General features: G+C 37.7%; 1 protein-coding gene and 1 long non-coding RNA gene across 2 annotated transcripts; one reads left to right on the forward strand and one right to left on the reverse strand.

Annotated features, from left to right (window-relative positions):
* The first annotated feature begins 1,051 nt into the window (after nt 1-1,051).
* Nucleotides 1,052-10,137, forward strand: LOC144648155 (uncharacterized). Its single transcript, XM_078507785.1, has 15 exons — nt 1,052-1,676; nt 1,887-1,989; nt 2,613-2,833; nt 2,943-2,992; nt 3,579-3,660; nt 4,318-4,488; nt 6,088-6,233; nt 6,356-6,467; nt 7,158-7,241; nt 7,853-8,033; nt 8,160-8,249; nt 8,500-8,571; nt 8,898-9,027; nt 9,127-9,314; nt 9,608-10,137. The coding sequence occupies exons 1-15, from the start codon at nt 1,239-1,241 to the stop codon at nt 10,135-10,137; spliced, it is 2,598 nt and encodes an 865-aa protein (XP_078363911.1). The 5' UTR covers nt 1,052-1,238.
* A 1,534-nt stretch (nt 10,138-11,671) lies between these two features.
* Nucleotides 11,672-13,465, reverse strand: LOC144648157 (uncharacterized). Its single transcript, XR_013569667.1, has 2 exons — nt 13,050-13,465; nt 11,672-11,794 (listed from the first exon to the last, which is right to left on the reverse strand). It is a non-coding gene; the product is annotated as an uncharacterized LOC144648157 (long non-coding RNA).
* Between the last annotated feature and the right edge of the window lie 3,567 nt (nt 13,466-17,032).

The raw sequence follows: 17,032 nt of genomic DNA on the forward strand, positions 1-17,032 counted from the left end.
CGGTGAATATAAATTCTGAAGAAAGTGAAACCAGCGTCGAAAGCTCCAGTCCGACGATGGATTTAAATGATGACTTGTCCACGTTTTGTGAAATCAGTAATCAGATTGCTGACTTGGTGAATGAGGACATTAGTGAAGAGGATGAAGAAAATTCTCGTTTGGGTGGACATTATCTAATCGACAAGCTCCCGGCTGGATTAATGAGCCAAATATTAAAAAAAGGAGACCGCATTGTTAGCCTTGCACCACAGCTTGTGAGCAACAAAACAAGTAATTCTGCCGAGACATACATGTCTATTAACGCAAAATTTAACGGAGGCAAACAAGTGAACAGAATTCAACGGGGATCGTTTGAAATAAGGTGATCATATATATTAAACGCCATTGATAATGTGCATGTGTATTATCAGCGTCCTTCCTTTGTTGCTTTTTATCTTTCTCGTGTAATGTGGTATTTTGATGTTACATTTAGATGCGCAGGAGCTGGTCTTTGCTTTCAGCACGGCGCAGGATTCCATTCGAAAGTGTGGGAGCAGTGCATAGGAGAGAAGGCCGGTCCAGTATTGGAAGCACATTGCGCTGATATTGACAAGAAAAGGACAGCGGATCGAGTAAGACAGGCATCTACCCAATCAAAGGAAACACGCAGGAAAGCTAAGAGCACTCAGGCTGGCCAATGCAACACTAGCAAGTCAAACGATTATGGCGTTAACACCCAACAGGCAGATATTGAGAGTCAAGAGCTAAAAAAACTTTGCGAAGAAAACGCAGAGAGAATGCAATTGTCTCAAGAACAAATCAAATCCATAGAGCATAAAACAAGAGACCAAAGCAAATGTCAACTTTGGTACGATATGCGCAAAAATCGTCTAACGGCGTCGAAATTTGGAGAAATCAGTAAGCGTCGCAAGTCCACCCCTTGCTCGAGGATCGTGAAGGATATGCTTTATCCGAAGACCTTCTCTAACGATGCCTTAAAATGGGGAAATGAACATGAAAAAACCGCAATACAGGAATACTGCAAAGCAACAGGAAATACGTGCACCCGTCTCACATTTTCTCAACGGGTAACACCCACTATTTCTCAATTGAGAACATGGGTAATACCCGTCAGGAATGATCGTCTGAGCCGTCTAATACCGCACCGCTGAACGCTGAACAAATGTCCCAGTCGGCGCCGCCATAATTCTTTTGGTCGCCATTTTTTTTCTTAATCCCCCAGTTTAATTTCGAGGATTATGAAGAAGTTTAAGCCAGTTTCTGTAAAAACGATTGTCCTCGGAAGAACTGGGAAGTCAGTGATCCATACGCCGTTAGCGGTTAGCTCTGCTTCTCAGCCGAACGAAGGAAGCTCTTCCTCCCTTCCAGAAGCCGCCTTTGAAGATTTATCACCCGTACACGATGTTCCTGTGTTTTCTTCTGATGTCTCACAACAGTCTGCAGCTCACAGAAGAAACTACAACTCAATGATTAATTGGGAGAAAATACGCGAGCAGCTTTTGATAACGGCAATTGGGGAAGAAAGTCTACCCGAAAAATGTGTTTGTGTCGGTTGCAAAGAACGAGAATCGACTGTCAGATGTCGGTACTGCGGCCCAGGGCAGTTTTTCTGCTCTACTTGTGCCCGTGATTTGCACGCAGAGAGGAACCAATTCCATGTTCTAGAGCTATGGAAGGTACTTAGCAATGTCTATGAATAAAATATATAATATTATGAATAATTCATATATGTAAATAAATAGAAATTTCAAGCGTTGGCCTTATCTAAACATTTCATGGCATCCCACGTGAAATATACACCATGTTTATCAGAAAAGTTTTGTTGACATGTAAGCTTCATCATTTTCAAATACAAAACTAACTGTCCTAATTCCAATTCGTTGCAGGAAAACAGATTCATTCCGCTGTTTCCTAATCATGGCGTAATCGAATCTGGCCATTCTTGTTCTACAAGGATCCGGAAACTTTTCAAACTAATAGATGCCTTCGGTGAGTTGAAAAATAAAATTGATTTTGCTCAAAGACGCTAACCAAACGGCTAAAGTTGTTTTACTTTGACTGTGTCTTCATCATTGTTTTTATTATGTTTATATATATGCATATAAATCTCTCTTAAAGTATAAACTTAAAATGACTGACTGATCTCTTTAGAAATATCGAGGTTTGTTATGCTACCGGCCAGAAACGGTCAATCTTGGAACATGTCAGACTGGATGTTTCTCGATCATGTAGTTAATAATCCCAGCAATCTCAGTTCAAAGCATGTAATGTTCAGTGATATCAAAAATAGAGTAATATGTTTGTTTATACTGATAGCTAGCTTTCATCCAAATTCCTTATCATTTGTGCATTCTGTTCCCTTTCTATTTTCTTGTCCTAGCAGGAATAATAATTGCTTTTGGTTGTTTGATTGTTCTCGTAAAAATTCATATGAGAACCCCCTGATCGCTTTCAATCGCTTTGATCGCCTGCGATCGCCTCAGAATATGTAAACGACAGAAGCGACAGAGACAATCGGGGCAATCATAATATGAGAACCAGCCTTTACAAACCAAGCTATGTTAAGTTTGTTAAGCTACATTAAATTGGAATTCATTACTGCTGTTTTGTAGGTAACCAACACCTAAAGGAGGTTGCAGTCTGTGACTGTGAAAGTCATGCTGCAACTTTAGTGCGTTGCCAGTTCTGGCCAGGTTCACCTGAAAGACCATCTGTTGGTTTTCATTTTAAACTGATGGACCTTGCAGAAAAATTGTTCCTTCACAGTCAGGTGTCTGTAAAAGAGTTTTCGGAATTGATTTTGGAAATGTCACCACCTATGCAGCCTAATTTTGTGAGTATTTTTTTCAGTATCTGGTAATGCCACTAATAGATTGAGTTTGTTGTGGCCACGAGTGTTTAGCATGCATTTCAGTGTCAATTGAAAGTCGCTGTTCTTGCAGATTCCATCATTGTATGCGATATTGAACTCTGGTTGCTTTGAAGAGTACAGGTCAGAATATTTTTTTATTATAGGAAATTGCATTTTTTTTTTGTAATTTGTATGATTAGTGGGTGTAAGGGATCCTTTGACCTTCTTTATAGTAAGGAAATGTTGGCTTTTCCCTTGGACTTAAAATCTTTCCTCACTGTCTCTCTTCACCCATGCTTGTGTGCACACCTAGATATTAGCCAGCAGTGGTGGTCTTACATTAATTTTAAACCATAATATCAATATACATATAGTTATACAGTTAATTTTGAACCAATATCAATACTAGATAGTTATAAAGATTATTATAGCCCAAAATTATTATTTGTGTGGACTGTGTGGTGTTATCTAATTTTCCATAAATAATTGTAATTAACCTAAAGGTTAGCTCCCTGTCTTCTGGAGAACAATAACTCTTTTCTCAGTGATTCCCAGATCATGAATTAGCTAAATATTTCCAGTTTACTCCATTTTCAACTACTTACATCTGCTACTTTGCTACAGGTTTTGCATTTCATATGGTTTCACTTGTGTTATCTTATTTTTTCCAAATATAGAAGTTGAAAGTTTAAGGTGCAATTTATATGTCATTCTTGTCTTTTGCCAGGTATTTTAAATACAAGCTAAGGCACCTGAACTCATATGTGCCAGAACTCTACAGTGGTGCTGAGTGCCCCTTGTGTCCCAAAGTAAGTTGTTCTGAATCTAAGTTGCTGTGTGTCTATTTTTATTTTTAGAACTATTTTCTTGATCATTAGACAACAGCAAATGTATTATACTAGTATAATATATGTGGATGGAAGCACAATGACAGGGCAAACAATTGAATTTTAACTTTATAGACACTGCCTTACCCACAGTGTCAATCAATGCCCTTTTCCCCAAATTAGAGTATGTTTTGATTAAATAATTACAGTAAAGGTAAACTGTATATAAATGTGTGGTTTCCTGCTTTTGTTTTGAATGGACTGCTGGTTTCCTTGCATGTTTAGTCTTACGTTATGTCACATCTGCTTCATTGCTACTGGTATACATCATTGAAAACAAGTAGAATAGAAATTAAAACACTGGATTTGGTTCATGTTATAATTAAAACATAAGCATGCAGCTGCCTACTGTACATGTATTTTGTCCTTTTTTTAGTTGGGATCATCCTGTGCTGTAGTTTTGTCAAATTATTAATTTTTGTATTCCAAAAGATTAAATTAACTGAACATTATGATAATTATTTAATGTTCAGTTATTTTAATCCTCTGCTTCGGCATAATAATAATAATAATAATTGAACTGTTTTAATCCTTCAGAATTGAAACACAATTTGGTTGTAAATATTTCATTTTGTTCAGGAAAACGGGATTCTTATTGAAAGTGTCGATGCTTGCTTTGGTCTGGCACGAAGGAAAGGAAAAGGTGAGAACATCATCTCATCGAGGCATGGTGATTTGATGTTCAGTGACCAGGATGACGTTGATAATTATGTTGATAATTATCCACACACTGGAAAGGCTACAAACCAGGTATGGTGACTTATCATTTTCTGCCGTTGTGTACACTAAATGTACTATCCAGTTAAATCATGTACTTAGGTCATTATTTCCTCATTTCCCTACTTGCAGTGTTTCCCTTTCACTTAAACAGTTTTGTTCTGACAGTGAAGCATTAAATAGATTTTTGCATACATAGATTTTTGCACGATTGTAGGAATGTGTGTTTGTCGTATGGTTGTATGTTATAATAGGTAACCAGGCATTAGATCATCAGGCTCATTAGAGTCCATAATTTGGATTGTCTCGTCTCTCGATTATCCATACTGTTATATAGCCCAGTCCCCAAAATACTTTCTCGATAATCAAGGTTTGACTGTCATCAATTAACTGAAGTTAACATTTTTTGTTTGTTTTAGTGCATTTATCTGATTTTTGTTAATGGAAGTAGACAAACATTCCCCCTTTTGGTATGGTTGTTCATGTCATTCTTCAAAGAAATTGCCGTCATAATGTTAAATTATGTTAACTGTAAACAAGTCCATGAATAAGACAGAAACAAGGGTTCCTGAACAAACAAAGGATTAGGTTTTGACATGAAAGAAAGAATAAATGAAATTCTTATGGAATTAATTTGAATTTCAGAATAGAGATTTAAACATAAGACAAGTGGTGACTACATGTACTTGTATGACGGGCGTGTTTAAAACACGAAATGGCGAAATGGCGAAACGGCGAAATGGCGAAACGGCGAAATGGCGAAATGACGAAACGGCGAAATGGCGAAATGACGAAATGGCAAAATGTTAAGATAAATACACGTAAATAATATAGTTTGGTTTCCTTTTGAACTTCAAGGTAGTTCTGTTTACATGTCTAGACTGAATTATTTCTAGGGAACATTTCAATGTTCTGGCCCAGGAATATAATGAATACTTGTCACTTATCACAACGCCAAATTTAACGTATTGCTGAAAGGTCGCAGCACACCAGGATATTTTTTTCATTTAGTACTTGCCAAGTTGCCTATCAGTATCTGCACTGCACTACAGAGCTTACATTGTATCCGTCGAAGGACTGATATAGACATCGAACGTTACTCCGTTTCTGTGCAAAGAACGTTTGCCACTGATATCGTGTATGAACTTTATCGCAAAGTAGGTTTGGTTTTGAATGTTGGAGCTTAAAGCATTACTTCATAGCCGAGACTTGGTGGCAAATACGAGATAAACAAATCATTTTCTTCCGATGTCTAAACGAAATGCCGACATCTCGATCAAGAATGTCCTAGGCGTATCAAACAGGGAGAGACTGGAATCCAAATTACCCATAGGTTCGTGACGGGTCTACGTGACGGAGAATTTGTGATTGCAATTTCTTTTATTTTTCGGGACTTATCTACAAGGATGAATTCGGCAACATATGAAAATTCCAGTACAACGGTAATATCGTATAACTTTGGCTTTTATCTTCAGTATCATTTCGCCATTTCGCCGTTTCGCCATTTCGCCATTTCGCCATTTCGCCGTTTCGCCATTTCGCCATTTCGCCGTTTCGCCATTTCGCCATTTCGTGTTTTAAACACGCCCTTGTATGACTTGATAGTTCAATTTCACTTTCCTTCAATTTAAGGACTGTAACAGATTCCATGCAGGTGAAGTGCTCCCTGCTCTACGAAGCAAGGGCAAAAACCAACTATTTGATGAGAAAGGTGTATTTGGCAGAGTCTGCAGACACGACTTTCCAAAGAGCTTGTTAAGCATTAAATATGGTGAAAGGTTAGATTTCAAAACAAACTTTAATTTTACATTCAACTCAACTTGTGCATGTTGGGTTTAAGTGTTACTGACATTGATTGACACTTTGTAGCAGCCCTTTTAAGCTTTTTTCTGCTTTCTAGGATATCATACTCTGTGTATGAACTCAAGAAGATGAAGGAAACAACTTCTTCAAACTCTTTGAAGTTCATTTTGATGTATGACATCGCTTGCATACTATCAAGACACTTAAAGGTAGGTACATGTATTCCTTTAAATTTGCATTCAAGGTTAAGCCCTTTAGATTGAGAAGTTTTTGTTCCAGTTTGCCGATTTTGCCAGCAAAGAAGCTACTTCTTTTCAGCGATGTCTAAAACTCAATTGTTTATAAATCTTGAGGTCCGTTTCGGAGGAAAAACATAAAGGTAACTGACAACTTACTGACACCTTACCGGCAGCTTACCGACACATCACTGCCAACATCAAAGCCAAAACCTGTCGGCCATATGTCGGCCAACAGACGACCAACAGTCCACTGACAAATGGCCAACAGATGACCGACAGTCGACGGACAGTCAGTATCGGGTAGCTTTTCTTCACAATTACTGTAAATTTTTACTAATCATTTTTTTGACTTGCCCTTCGTGCTCTCCAAAATATTGCATGGCTCTAAAAATATACAGCAATTGACTGTACAATAAAAAGTTTAATAAGATATATATACAGTATATATAGTGAATTTTGTGATCATCTTTTTTCCAAAGATGTTAAACCCCAATTTTCTATAAATTTTATACTATAATTTTTATACTGCTATATCTATATTTTTTATACACCTCTCAGTTTGCCAAATGGTGCTCTCAGTTTGAAGGGCATGTTTGCATTAATGGTGTGTTGCTAGTGACTAAGTATCACTGAAAGTTTTGTCATCTCTGACTCTTGTAGAATAGTGGCCAAGAGGAACTGCTAAATGATGTTACACTTACAATACCGATCTTTCACTGTTATGGACACAAGGCTTCTTGCCAGGTGACTAGAAGACAATTTCTTTTGTTCCAACCTTTTTTATTGTTTTTGCTCTGTCATTGTGATTTGACAGAAGTAACTACTGAAATTTTACATGTACAGTATGTCAGGGCTGTAAGCAAGTTTATTCCAGTGTTGGAGTACCATTATTTCTCTTTCTAGGAGCTAACAGGAGGTAGTGGGTAATGATTTCACACTGAGAAAAGTATATGTGGCCGAAATACCTAAAATCTTTGTGCCTTTGAACTACAAAAAATTTCACTTTCAGCACCTTTTTTTTTTTTTACTTTTTTGTTTATATTACTGTATCAATAGTTTTTGTTGTTGCCAGGAACTTTTTATTTATGCATTGATTTTTTAACATATTATAGAAGAGAGGCTGTGTTATCTAAGATTAGGCAATAAAAATTCACAAGGAGATTTCAAAGCTTGCATGCAAACTTTTCCAGCAAAGAAAAGCTACAGTGACACTCATAAATAATTCTAATATTTGTAATTATTACTGGTATTCTTGAAGTTTCAGATAGGTTAACTAAAGCAATTGATGGGTAAATTATACCTTGAAGAATAACTGATTTCTAGTCTGAAACTGTTATTAATTTAATTAATTTTAGGTTCAGTTCAGCCCAAGGAGAACCCAAAATATTGGTTTGACGGATGGTGAGGGTGTGGAACGGTTTTGGGCATTCCTTCGCCAGTTCTCAACGATAACTAAAGAAATGGCAGTTAACAAGAGAATGGATGTTTTAACCGACGCAGCTATGCATTATGGCGAACACTTGTTCTCCAGATTCGGTATGATTAATTTTTTTTGTACATTTGTTTACATGTTGTGTCCAGGGGCTAAAACTATTTGTGTTTGACCCCTTTATTTTAAACTTTTATGTAGTAAACGCTCTTATCTGTTTATGATATATGTAGGTGTATCTCTAACAGCAAAGCTTAAAAGAGCAGTGTCCTTGGAATCAATACTTAATGACGAGATTCAAGAGCTTATTGCTGCATTGCCAGGTGGGAATAGACAATTTAATTAATGCACTGTGTGTGTCTTTATGGTCACATGACACTTTTTTTAATAGGAAATATTTTTAAAGGTTGATTTGTTCTCAATTAATGAATTGTCTTTGAATTACTCATGCCATTTGATATGCAAGATTTTTCACATTGTATGTAACATTGGAATTTGTATGGTGCTTAAGTTATGTTTATTTTTATTTTTGTGCATCATTTTACGAGCTTTGATTTTTTATTGAATTTTTAGATGGTTGTGACATTAATACAGTTAAACAGTGGACAGAAAATGAAATGTCTGAGATAATTCCAAGTGAAAGAGGTTTGTAATTATTTTAAAAATACAGCATTGCCGGCATTGTATCGCTGGACTCCATATCGAGCAGTCCAGGTTCAGGCCCTGCAGGCTGGTCACTGTGCAAGACACTTTACTCTCATCTTTAATAATGTCATTATTTCTGTATGGATTGTTTTATTTACTCTTACATTTTTTGTTTGCCTCTGAAAAATATCTTTCTAATTGAATGTAATAGTTCAATTGATCTTTCCAAATTTCCTGACTCTGGGTTATACTGAAACTAATTTACTGCCATTCCTTAGTTGATGTTTTTCGCGTCACACTGTTGTTAACAAATCTCCTTTCTAAAGTTTTGTCTCTTCAGTGGGATGAGAGTTATGTTGAACTGTTGAAGACAGCTTCCAACCTTAAACACCAGCTTGCCTATGCCAGGGCAGAAGAACCGTGTAAAGTTGATGTGCTGGAGAGGAAGATATCTAGGTACATGTACAGAGTTTGCTTTAGCAAGTGGTTGCTTCTCCATATTTTTTTAAAATTGTCAAACCAGTCCACATTGGCCTTACCAATTTGTTTTTTCAGAAATGAGAAAACTATTGCTGGGATAGAGAAAAAGAACAGTGTCAGAGTCCGTTGGAAAGAAAGTGATGCTACCTTTCAAAGTGCACGTGAGCGACTGACTGCAAAGAGACGAAGCAATGAGATACTTGCACTTCACAAGTTGGCGTCAGAACGAGTATTTCTTTTGGAGTTAAAAGCAAAATATGCAGGTATGCATATGGTCATCTTTATAGAAATCCTAAAAAATAGTAGAGCAACAAAAGAGTGGATTATAAGGAAGAATTTTATCATTTTACACTTTTGGTGGTTATTATTGAGTATTCTGCAATTGCGTATGTATATAGCCAGATTGTCATTGTCGTTTGTGATGCAAGCAGTCTAAAATGCCTCTGATGAGTCCCTTGGCAGGTTGGACTCTGTCAGGGACAAAACATACACTGTTCAGAAAGGGACTGCAACATGTTCAATATTTGAGTTTATTAATGTCAGTGTTTGTTTTTAGATGGACAAGCAATTGCAATCAAGTTGGCCAACCAGATTGACAAAGTTGTCAATTTTATGAAGCAGCAGCTTGCCATTCTGAACGGTCTGATGGAGAACGAGAGTGTCACATTTGACGACATTAAAGACCCATGCGGAGATATCTTTGCTCAAGTTCAATCTCCCACAGATGCCTCAAATGTCCCATCCTCTGTTAAGAAGAAACTAGTGCAATTAGTGTGTTTCCAAGATCGATGCAAAGAAGAACAGGATCTTGTTAAACAAGAAATGCTTCGACTAACCTATTTCATTATCGCCCAAATAAATTTCATCTCCTCTTACCTTAGAAGTGACGCGGATGTTAATAGAGGTCTGAGGTCACTCCTTCTACAGAAAGCTGCCGTACATAAAAAGAGGCTTAACTCGTTAAGTTCCACGTTTGGGGATGTTGTCACACTTCCTCCTTTTGGTGACTCCGAGGAAACCTATTTACATTATAGCGAAGTAGAGGTTGAAGATGACAAAGATTTGGAAGACGTTTTTGACAAGTGATAATATAAAATGAGACAGGCCTAACACGACTCCCGCTGGTTGCTGAATTAGCCTTTAGTAACACTCTCTAGAGCCATTTCAATGATGATCTTTATGCCATTGTGTTTGCTAGCTCTGTGGCATATTTGTTAGGTTTATTGGCTCTTGTTTGTGCTCTGGCAGCTATAACATTTTACCTCCATTGTTTTTTATCTGTCTGTTGCGTAACTTGCATCCAGCAAATAAATTCTATGGCAGTTTGATCACTGCATTTGTAGTCTCTAGGATGCTGCAACGATGTCTCTTGGCAAAAGTTCTATCTTAAGCAAGACTCGAGTTTCGGTCCTTCAGTGGACCTCATCAGTTGCTTCTATGTGAAATTTTCATCGAATGATTTGAAATCAATCGATTTGCCGTTTTTGTACTTGTCTGCAGGATCGAAAATTCTGGTTTTTAATTGGCTCACGTAAATGGACCAATTGTGTAAATGTAGTTTCGATCCGTGCTAAAGTGTGTTTGTTTGGAAGGCTATTTTTCGCATTTTTGACCGTAAAAGGTCACTTCTGATGCTAAAAAGTGGTTCTTTCTTAGCCGTGCGAGAGTAGTGCTCACATAATGAAGAAGGACTTCATTTCGTATATATTCACGGCGTGCGTTTGACTGTAGCATGATAGATTTTTTTGCGATCAAAGATAATCTCGTGCAACACAGCGGAACGGAGCACTGTCAAAAAAAGGTCACAAGTGATAATATAAAATGAGACAGGCCTAACACGACTCCCGCTGGTTGCTGAATTAGCCTTCGATCTGTTAACGGAGGATTTTAGTAACACTCTCTAGAGCCATTTCAATGATGATCTTTATGCCATTGTGTTTGCTAGCTCTGTGGCATATTTGTTAGGTTTATTGGCTCTTGTTTGTGCTCTGGCAGCTATAACATTTTACCTCCATGGTTTTTTATCTGTCTGTTGCGTAAGATAAAACATTTGCCAGGAGACATCGTTGCAGCATCCTAGAAACTTCAAACGCAGTAATCAATCTGCCATAGAATTTATTTGTTGGATGCAAGTAACGCAACAAGACAGTTAAAAACAATGGAGGTAAAGTTTAGTCCCATACAAGAACTCAAATCACAACCACTCAAACTAAGGGGAGCTAAACATTAACTCAAAGAAACCATCGCTCTCAATGCCTAAAGACTGTAGTAGCCATAAAAATACTTGGATCTTAGACCCTCGCAACCGTGGAATAACGAAACGTTATTCTGCAAGATAACCGCCACTTCAAACAAGATGACGGTTAGAGACCCACTGATCTGATAAACATTACAGACTACAACATTCTTTTGAAGGCAATTAAGAATCTTTCAACAAACAGGAGCCGATAAATCTAACCAAACGAATATGCCAGAGAGCTAGCTAGCAGACACAATGGCATAAATCTGATCAATGCTGTAACGGCTCCAGAGAGCGAGTGAAATATCCTCCATTAACAGACTGAAGGCTAACTTTTAGCGACCGGCGGGAGTCGTGTTTGGCCTGTCACTTTTAATATTTTCACTCAGAACAAAATAAATTATAAGCATGAGGTCCTCTGACAGCTTTAATTCTCTTCAATGTAACATCCTCTTCAGCAGTGGACTCCTGAGGTCTCTTTCTTTTTTGATTTCCAATCCACTTCTGAAAATTATATTATTATAATTATAAGATTATAACAAAAGATAATTGTACTAATATTATTAATAATGATTATGATAATGGTGATGACACTGATCAGGGCTAAAAATAATTTTTTTACAGTTGTCGGTCATGTTGACCAGCCAAACAAATATTAGCTTGATTATGTGTCGTATGGTCAAAATGACCGGCAAAACTGAAAAAGTACTTTGAATTTGTCTGGAAAAATAATCATCTTGACTGAACATTGTCAGTCGAGGGGCTGTAATTCTGAGCCCTCAGATGATGATGATGATGATTCACATTTTTTTTAATTATTTATATTTAATTTATAAATTAATGTATAGATGACCTCATAGATATATCAAATATGCAAAGAATATATTTATATGGGATAAAAAAGGCTAAAGCATGTTTATTGCCAAAAAAGGGTTTTATGTGTTTATATGCTCTTATTGTTTATATAATAACAATAATAATGATAATAATAAATAAATCACTTTGTTTAAGTGTCAATGTATTTAGCACTGCTGTGCAAATTGACGACACTATAAATAGACAAACAAATAGATTATAAATAGAACATAAGCTTTTATTTGTACTGTGTCAGTGAGTAGACCTACAGGCTCACCAGAATACTAGCTAATACTACAAGACTCATTGATATAATGATTTCGAGCAACAGATCTAGAGCCGACACTGAAATAAATAAAATTGAATTAAAGTTTAGATTAATCCATTTTCATTAGACCATGTTTAACCTAAGTATAATATACTATAAGTACTACACAAAAGTAGTACTTTGTGTAGTACTAAGTGCTACACAAAAGCTGATTGTACTTTGTGGAATTTTAAATCAAAGTGAAACTATTTCCACAAGTTTGTGGAAGTTAAAATCCCGTTTTAGTGCCAAACAAGAACAGGTCAAGTGAAATTTTTGTGTATCTAGATAATATTTTTATAAATTCTATGTTATTTGGGCTCGTCACACAATCTTTCTCACACTTATCGTTCTCGCGTTTAGTGAGTTATAAGCATAGTAACTAGTTTTGGTATAAGGCATACTACTAGTAATTGGGTCTATAAAAAAAAAAAAAATTTACCTGTAGGTCGAACGCACTCCCCTAATCTCTGATTACTACTAGTAATATTTTCTAACTCGTTTTTCATATACTGTAACCCTTAGTTTATAGGCGTACTGTCAAATTTAGGCAAAAAGTACTGACTGTGTAGTATACTGTATGAGAGGATTTCTTACCTCGACTTGAGCCTTCGTCAACTCAGTGTCACTAGCCGCTTTCTCGATCATTTCCTTGTACAGGCTTCCCGTTCCAACCATACCTCTTCGGTAAAAACCCTCCAGAATCTCCCTCTGCATATCTGAAATACGGCTGCGTTTCGACATCTTATCGCTAAACACCAAAGTAGTTTCGAAATATCGAGATATTTTTGCTGGTTGTAGAGAATTTTCCACGAGTGATCGAAGATCAAGCGGGCGCGCGCTCTTCCGTAAGGTGATTTCATTGGCTTGTCAAGACAATTGAGACGAAACAATAGCCGCTGCTCTTGAGTGAAGACTATAGACGGCTCAGACGATCATTCCTGACGGGTATTACCCATGTTCTCAATTGAGAAATAGTGGGTGTTACCCGTTGAGAAAATGTGAGACGGGTGAAATACGGTCCACCCTGCTGGACTTTTTATTTCTCAGAAGTATGGCTATCTTGGCGCCTCTCCGGACGGTATAGTCGTGCTTAAAGGTAGCCTCGTTAAAGGCCTGATCGAAGTCAAATGCCCCTATTCAGCCACAAGGAAAGGAGTAAAATACACCCCAATGGAGGCAGCTAAAAACATCAAAAACTTTCCTCTAGAGATCAAGCCAAACGGGAAGTTAGCCCTTAAAAAAAATCACGACCATTATTATCAAGTGCAAGGGCAAATGTTCATCACAGGATATGAGTGGTGTGATTATGTAGTGTGGACGCCGTCTGGAATTCACATCGAGCGTATTGCCTTCGACAATGATTTTTGGCAGGAAAAGATGTTTCCAAACCTGAAGTGGTTCTACTTCAACTGCCTCCTGCCAGAAATCGCTTCACCGAGGCATCCTCAAGGGCTGAGTATTAGAGAGCCTGTCACAGTGGAAGTACGCGATGGCAAGAGAAAAGCCAGTGGTCCCAGCCAACAAAAGAGCAAAAAATACAAGTCGTAGACAAACATTTGTTTGTAATTTAAAATCTGTTCTAAGAGATTTTGTTTTGTTTTTAATTTTTTTCCTTCAAAAACGAGAACGTCAGTTCTGCTCCTGAAAGGGCAAGAAAACATTTGATGTTGTATCATCGATAGCTTAGACGAAAACCGTTTTTCCCCGCGAGTAAGAGATTACTGTCAATTTACTTTTTTCTTTTTATGCGTTATGATGATAAGAAAGCCATTAAATTTTGTAAAACAGTAAAATGCATTTAAATTCATAAGCAGTCATGTATTGTTTTGAAAACGCATTGTCCTTTTCTGACCTCAACATTGAAGCGTGGAATTTAATTACCATAATTACCATAATTACATCTCCTTTCATTCGTGTTTTGGTCGGAACACCTTCGGAAAGCTCAAAGTTTGGACTTTTCCGACAATTTGGTGGCAGAGAATACAGCGCGGATACAGAACTTCATGAGCTGCCACTCCAGAGAGGCAAACTAGGAATACTGTAGTGTGTCATAACAGAAGCGGAATTTTAAAAGAGCGATTTTAAAAAGAGAGAGAAAGGATTACATGTAAATTTTTGCATTTAAACCATCATAACTCCCTGGCAAACTTAAAACTAAAAAATCCGCTTCTGTTATGACACACTACAGATATTTACTGATCATATTTTAACAAGATCACAGTGTGCTGTCTTATAGTCAATCTGTAAACTCTGCCACCAAATCATGTATCTCCAAATTCGTCACTTACGAGGCTATATCACCGCCGTTAAGTCCAATCTACCAAATAAAAAATGACATTCATAATTTTTCATCATTTCTGTAGGTCTCTGTGAAATTTCAGCTTAATCGCACCCATAGCAACCGAAATATAAGCGTTTTGAAAGATGCAGGTCAGGTAAAATTTCGCTTCATGAATTTATTCATGCAGTTGGTATCCCCCGCGACCTTAAAGTGCGACACTTGTTGTTGCCTTGCCGCGCGCTAATCTTACTTTCATCGGTTTCTGTTGTTTGTCGGCTCGCTAAGGGGTGTAAAGTTTCGGATTTTGGTATCTCTCAGGGTGTTCCCTGGAAAGCGCCAATATTTTTAGCCGTCAAGGTCTCGTTTAGGGCTGGAGGAATATAAATTTGATATATAAACAATAACCTCCATCAGGGGGTTACTATGATTTTTATCCTATATCTTAATATGGCATCTTTAAGGGGTCAGAAAAAGCTTGGGCCACGTTCAAATTGGTCTCCTAGGGGTTTAATTCAAATTTTACTTTTGCGAGGCGAGGACACCCGGGTCAATGAGACACCTTGTGTGGAATACACCACGATTGTTTATACATCTGCGTGGTCGCCTTCTGTCACATACATGAAGTCAATTTTGTCCATACTCGCCCCTGGGAAACGAGTTAGCAATTTATTAGCTACATGAACAAATGTAGGTGACCATGTAGGTAAGTTTTGCGTCTTTTACCCTTGCTCTTATCAAAATATCCTTCCACTGAAGTGACTTATCAGTTGATTAACGGATCGACTAAGTTTTAATGCAATTATTTATTTACTGGGGGCGCCGAAGTTTCAGCACATAGGTTTTCTGGTTCATGGACGGCAACCCGGAAGTGGTATGTTCTTATCTTTGGCGCTTGAAAACGCTAAAACAAGATCTTTCATACTTATTGCTGAGTGATGGTCCGCTTAAAGTATCTTGTGGTTGCTGCCCATGGTTCAAAAACGTCTGAGTTCAAAATCCTGGCCAGATCAATCAGTGCGGGAGAATTTTGTGAGCTAATTAACGTGCGGTGCGATTTCCTTCGATTATTTTTTAACTGGATCGATTTTCATGTCATCAACCCCAGAACTCGCAAAAAGGATCAATACTCATTTGTTCATAGGTTAGAGAGGAGCAACAAGCTCAGCTTGCGGGTGGCAGTATGCCATCAATTGCTGTATAAAAACTTTGAGCATTTCCACTGGTGGAAATGCTTAAAGTTTCCATCGCTTTTCCCTATATAGCTAGCATCTTTCTTCTCACCACAAACACCTCACCAACTTCTATACTAAAGTCACAAGCATGGCAGCGCCGTAGGCAAGCAGGTAGTGATGGTTGGGTCTGCACACCCCAACAGGCTCCAAAAGTCTGCCCAGGGGAAGAGGGAGGGGGGGGGGACTCGCATATGAAAGTGACGGGGATGCTCGTCGTCTTGCTTAGGATTGTAAATTTCAGATTTTTGGTCTCACTTAGGGTGTTTCGGGCAAAATGCCAATTCTTTAAGCCATAGTGTTCTCGTTTAGGGTTACACGTGAAGAAATATACAAATATGTATTCTATTCTTAGTTTTTTGGTATCTTTTAGGGCTCAAAAAATGCTTGAGCCACACCCACATTGGTCTCTTTTAGGGGTTCTTTTCAAAATTTCCAACGAGCATCCCCATCCGTTTCCCCCCGGGAGGTCTGTATTATCCAGGAGTGAGGGGGTTAAAATGATTCTAGAATGTGGGTAAAATCGACTTTAATGACTTTTCAAAACTTTCAGGGGGAGAATACCCCTGGATCCTCTAGACACTCACACATGGGCGCTTGCACCCACTCATGCAAATTTGTATACATAATAGGACTACAAGCTGTCCAATTTAGAAATAATTGGATGAAAAAAATTTCAAGAACAACCAAGGAGGATGTGGAGTGAGTGAAAATACTGCATAGATTAATGAAAGTAGTAAACAATGTTGGAACAACATCCTCCTTTTCACTATATATCTCGTTCATATTCATCGCCGTCTTCAGCATAAAAAACAATACAACAAAGAATTGCATGACGAGGGATATCTTCCAGCTTTCTTGCTTCGCTTCTACTTCGCTGCACTTGTGTTCGGCCAAGTTTTGGTCTTCAGTTTTTGCTTCTTTATTATTCATATAGCTAGCTCCTCTTCTGAAAAGTTGAACATACCATTGCTGAAAAGCTCAAGAGAAATAGAAAAACATTGCAAATCTGTAATAAAATTCTGCCATTGTTGACTAACAATGTGACAAGTTTTCAGAGCTGACAC

Source organism: Oculina patagonica, chromosome 4, assembly GCF_052425735.1.
Source record: "Oculina patagonica isolate OP01 chromosome 4, crgOcupat, whole genome shotgun sequence".
Lineage (NCBI taxonomy): Eukaryota > Metazoa > Cnidaria > Anthozoa > Scleractinia > Oculinidae > Oculina > Oculina patagonica.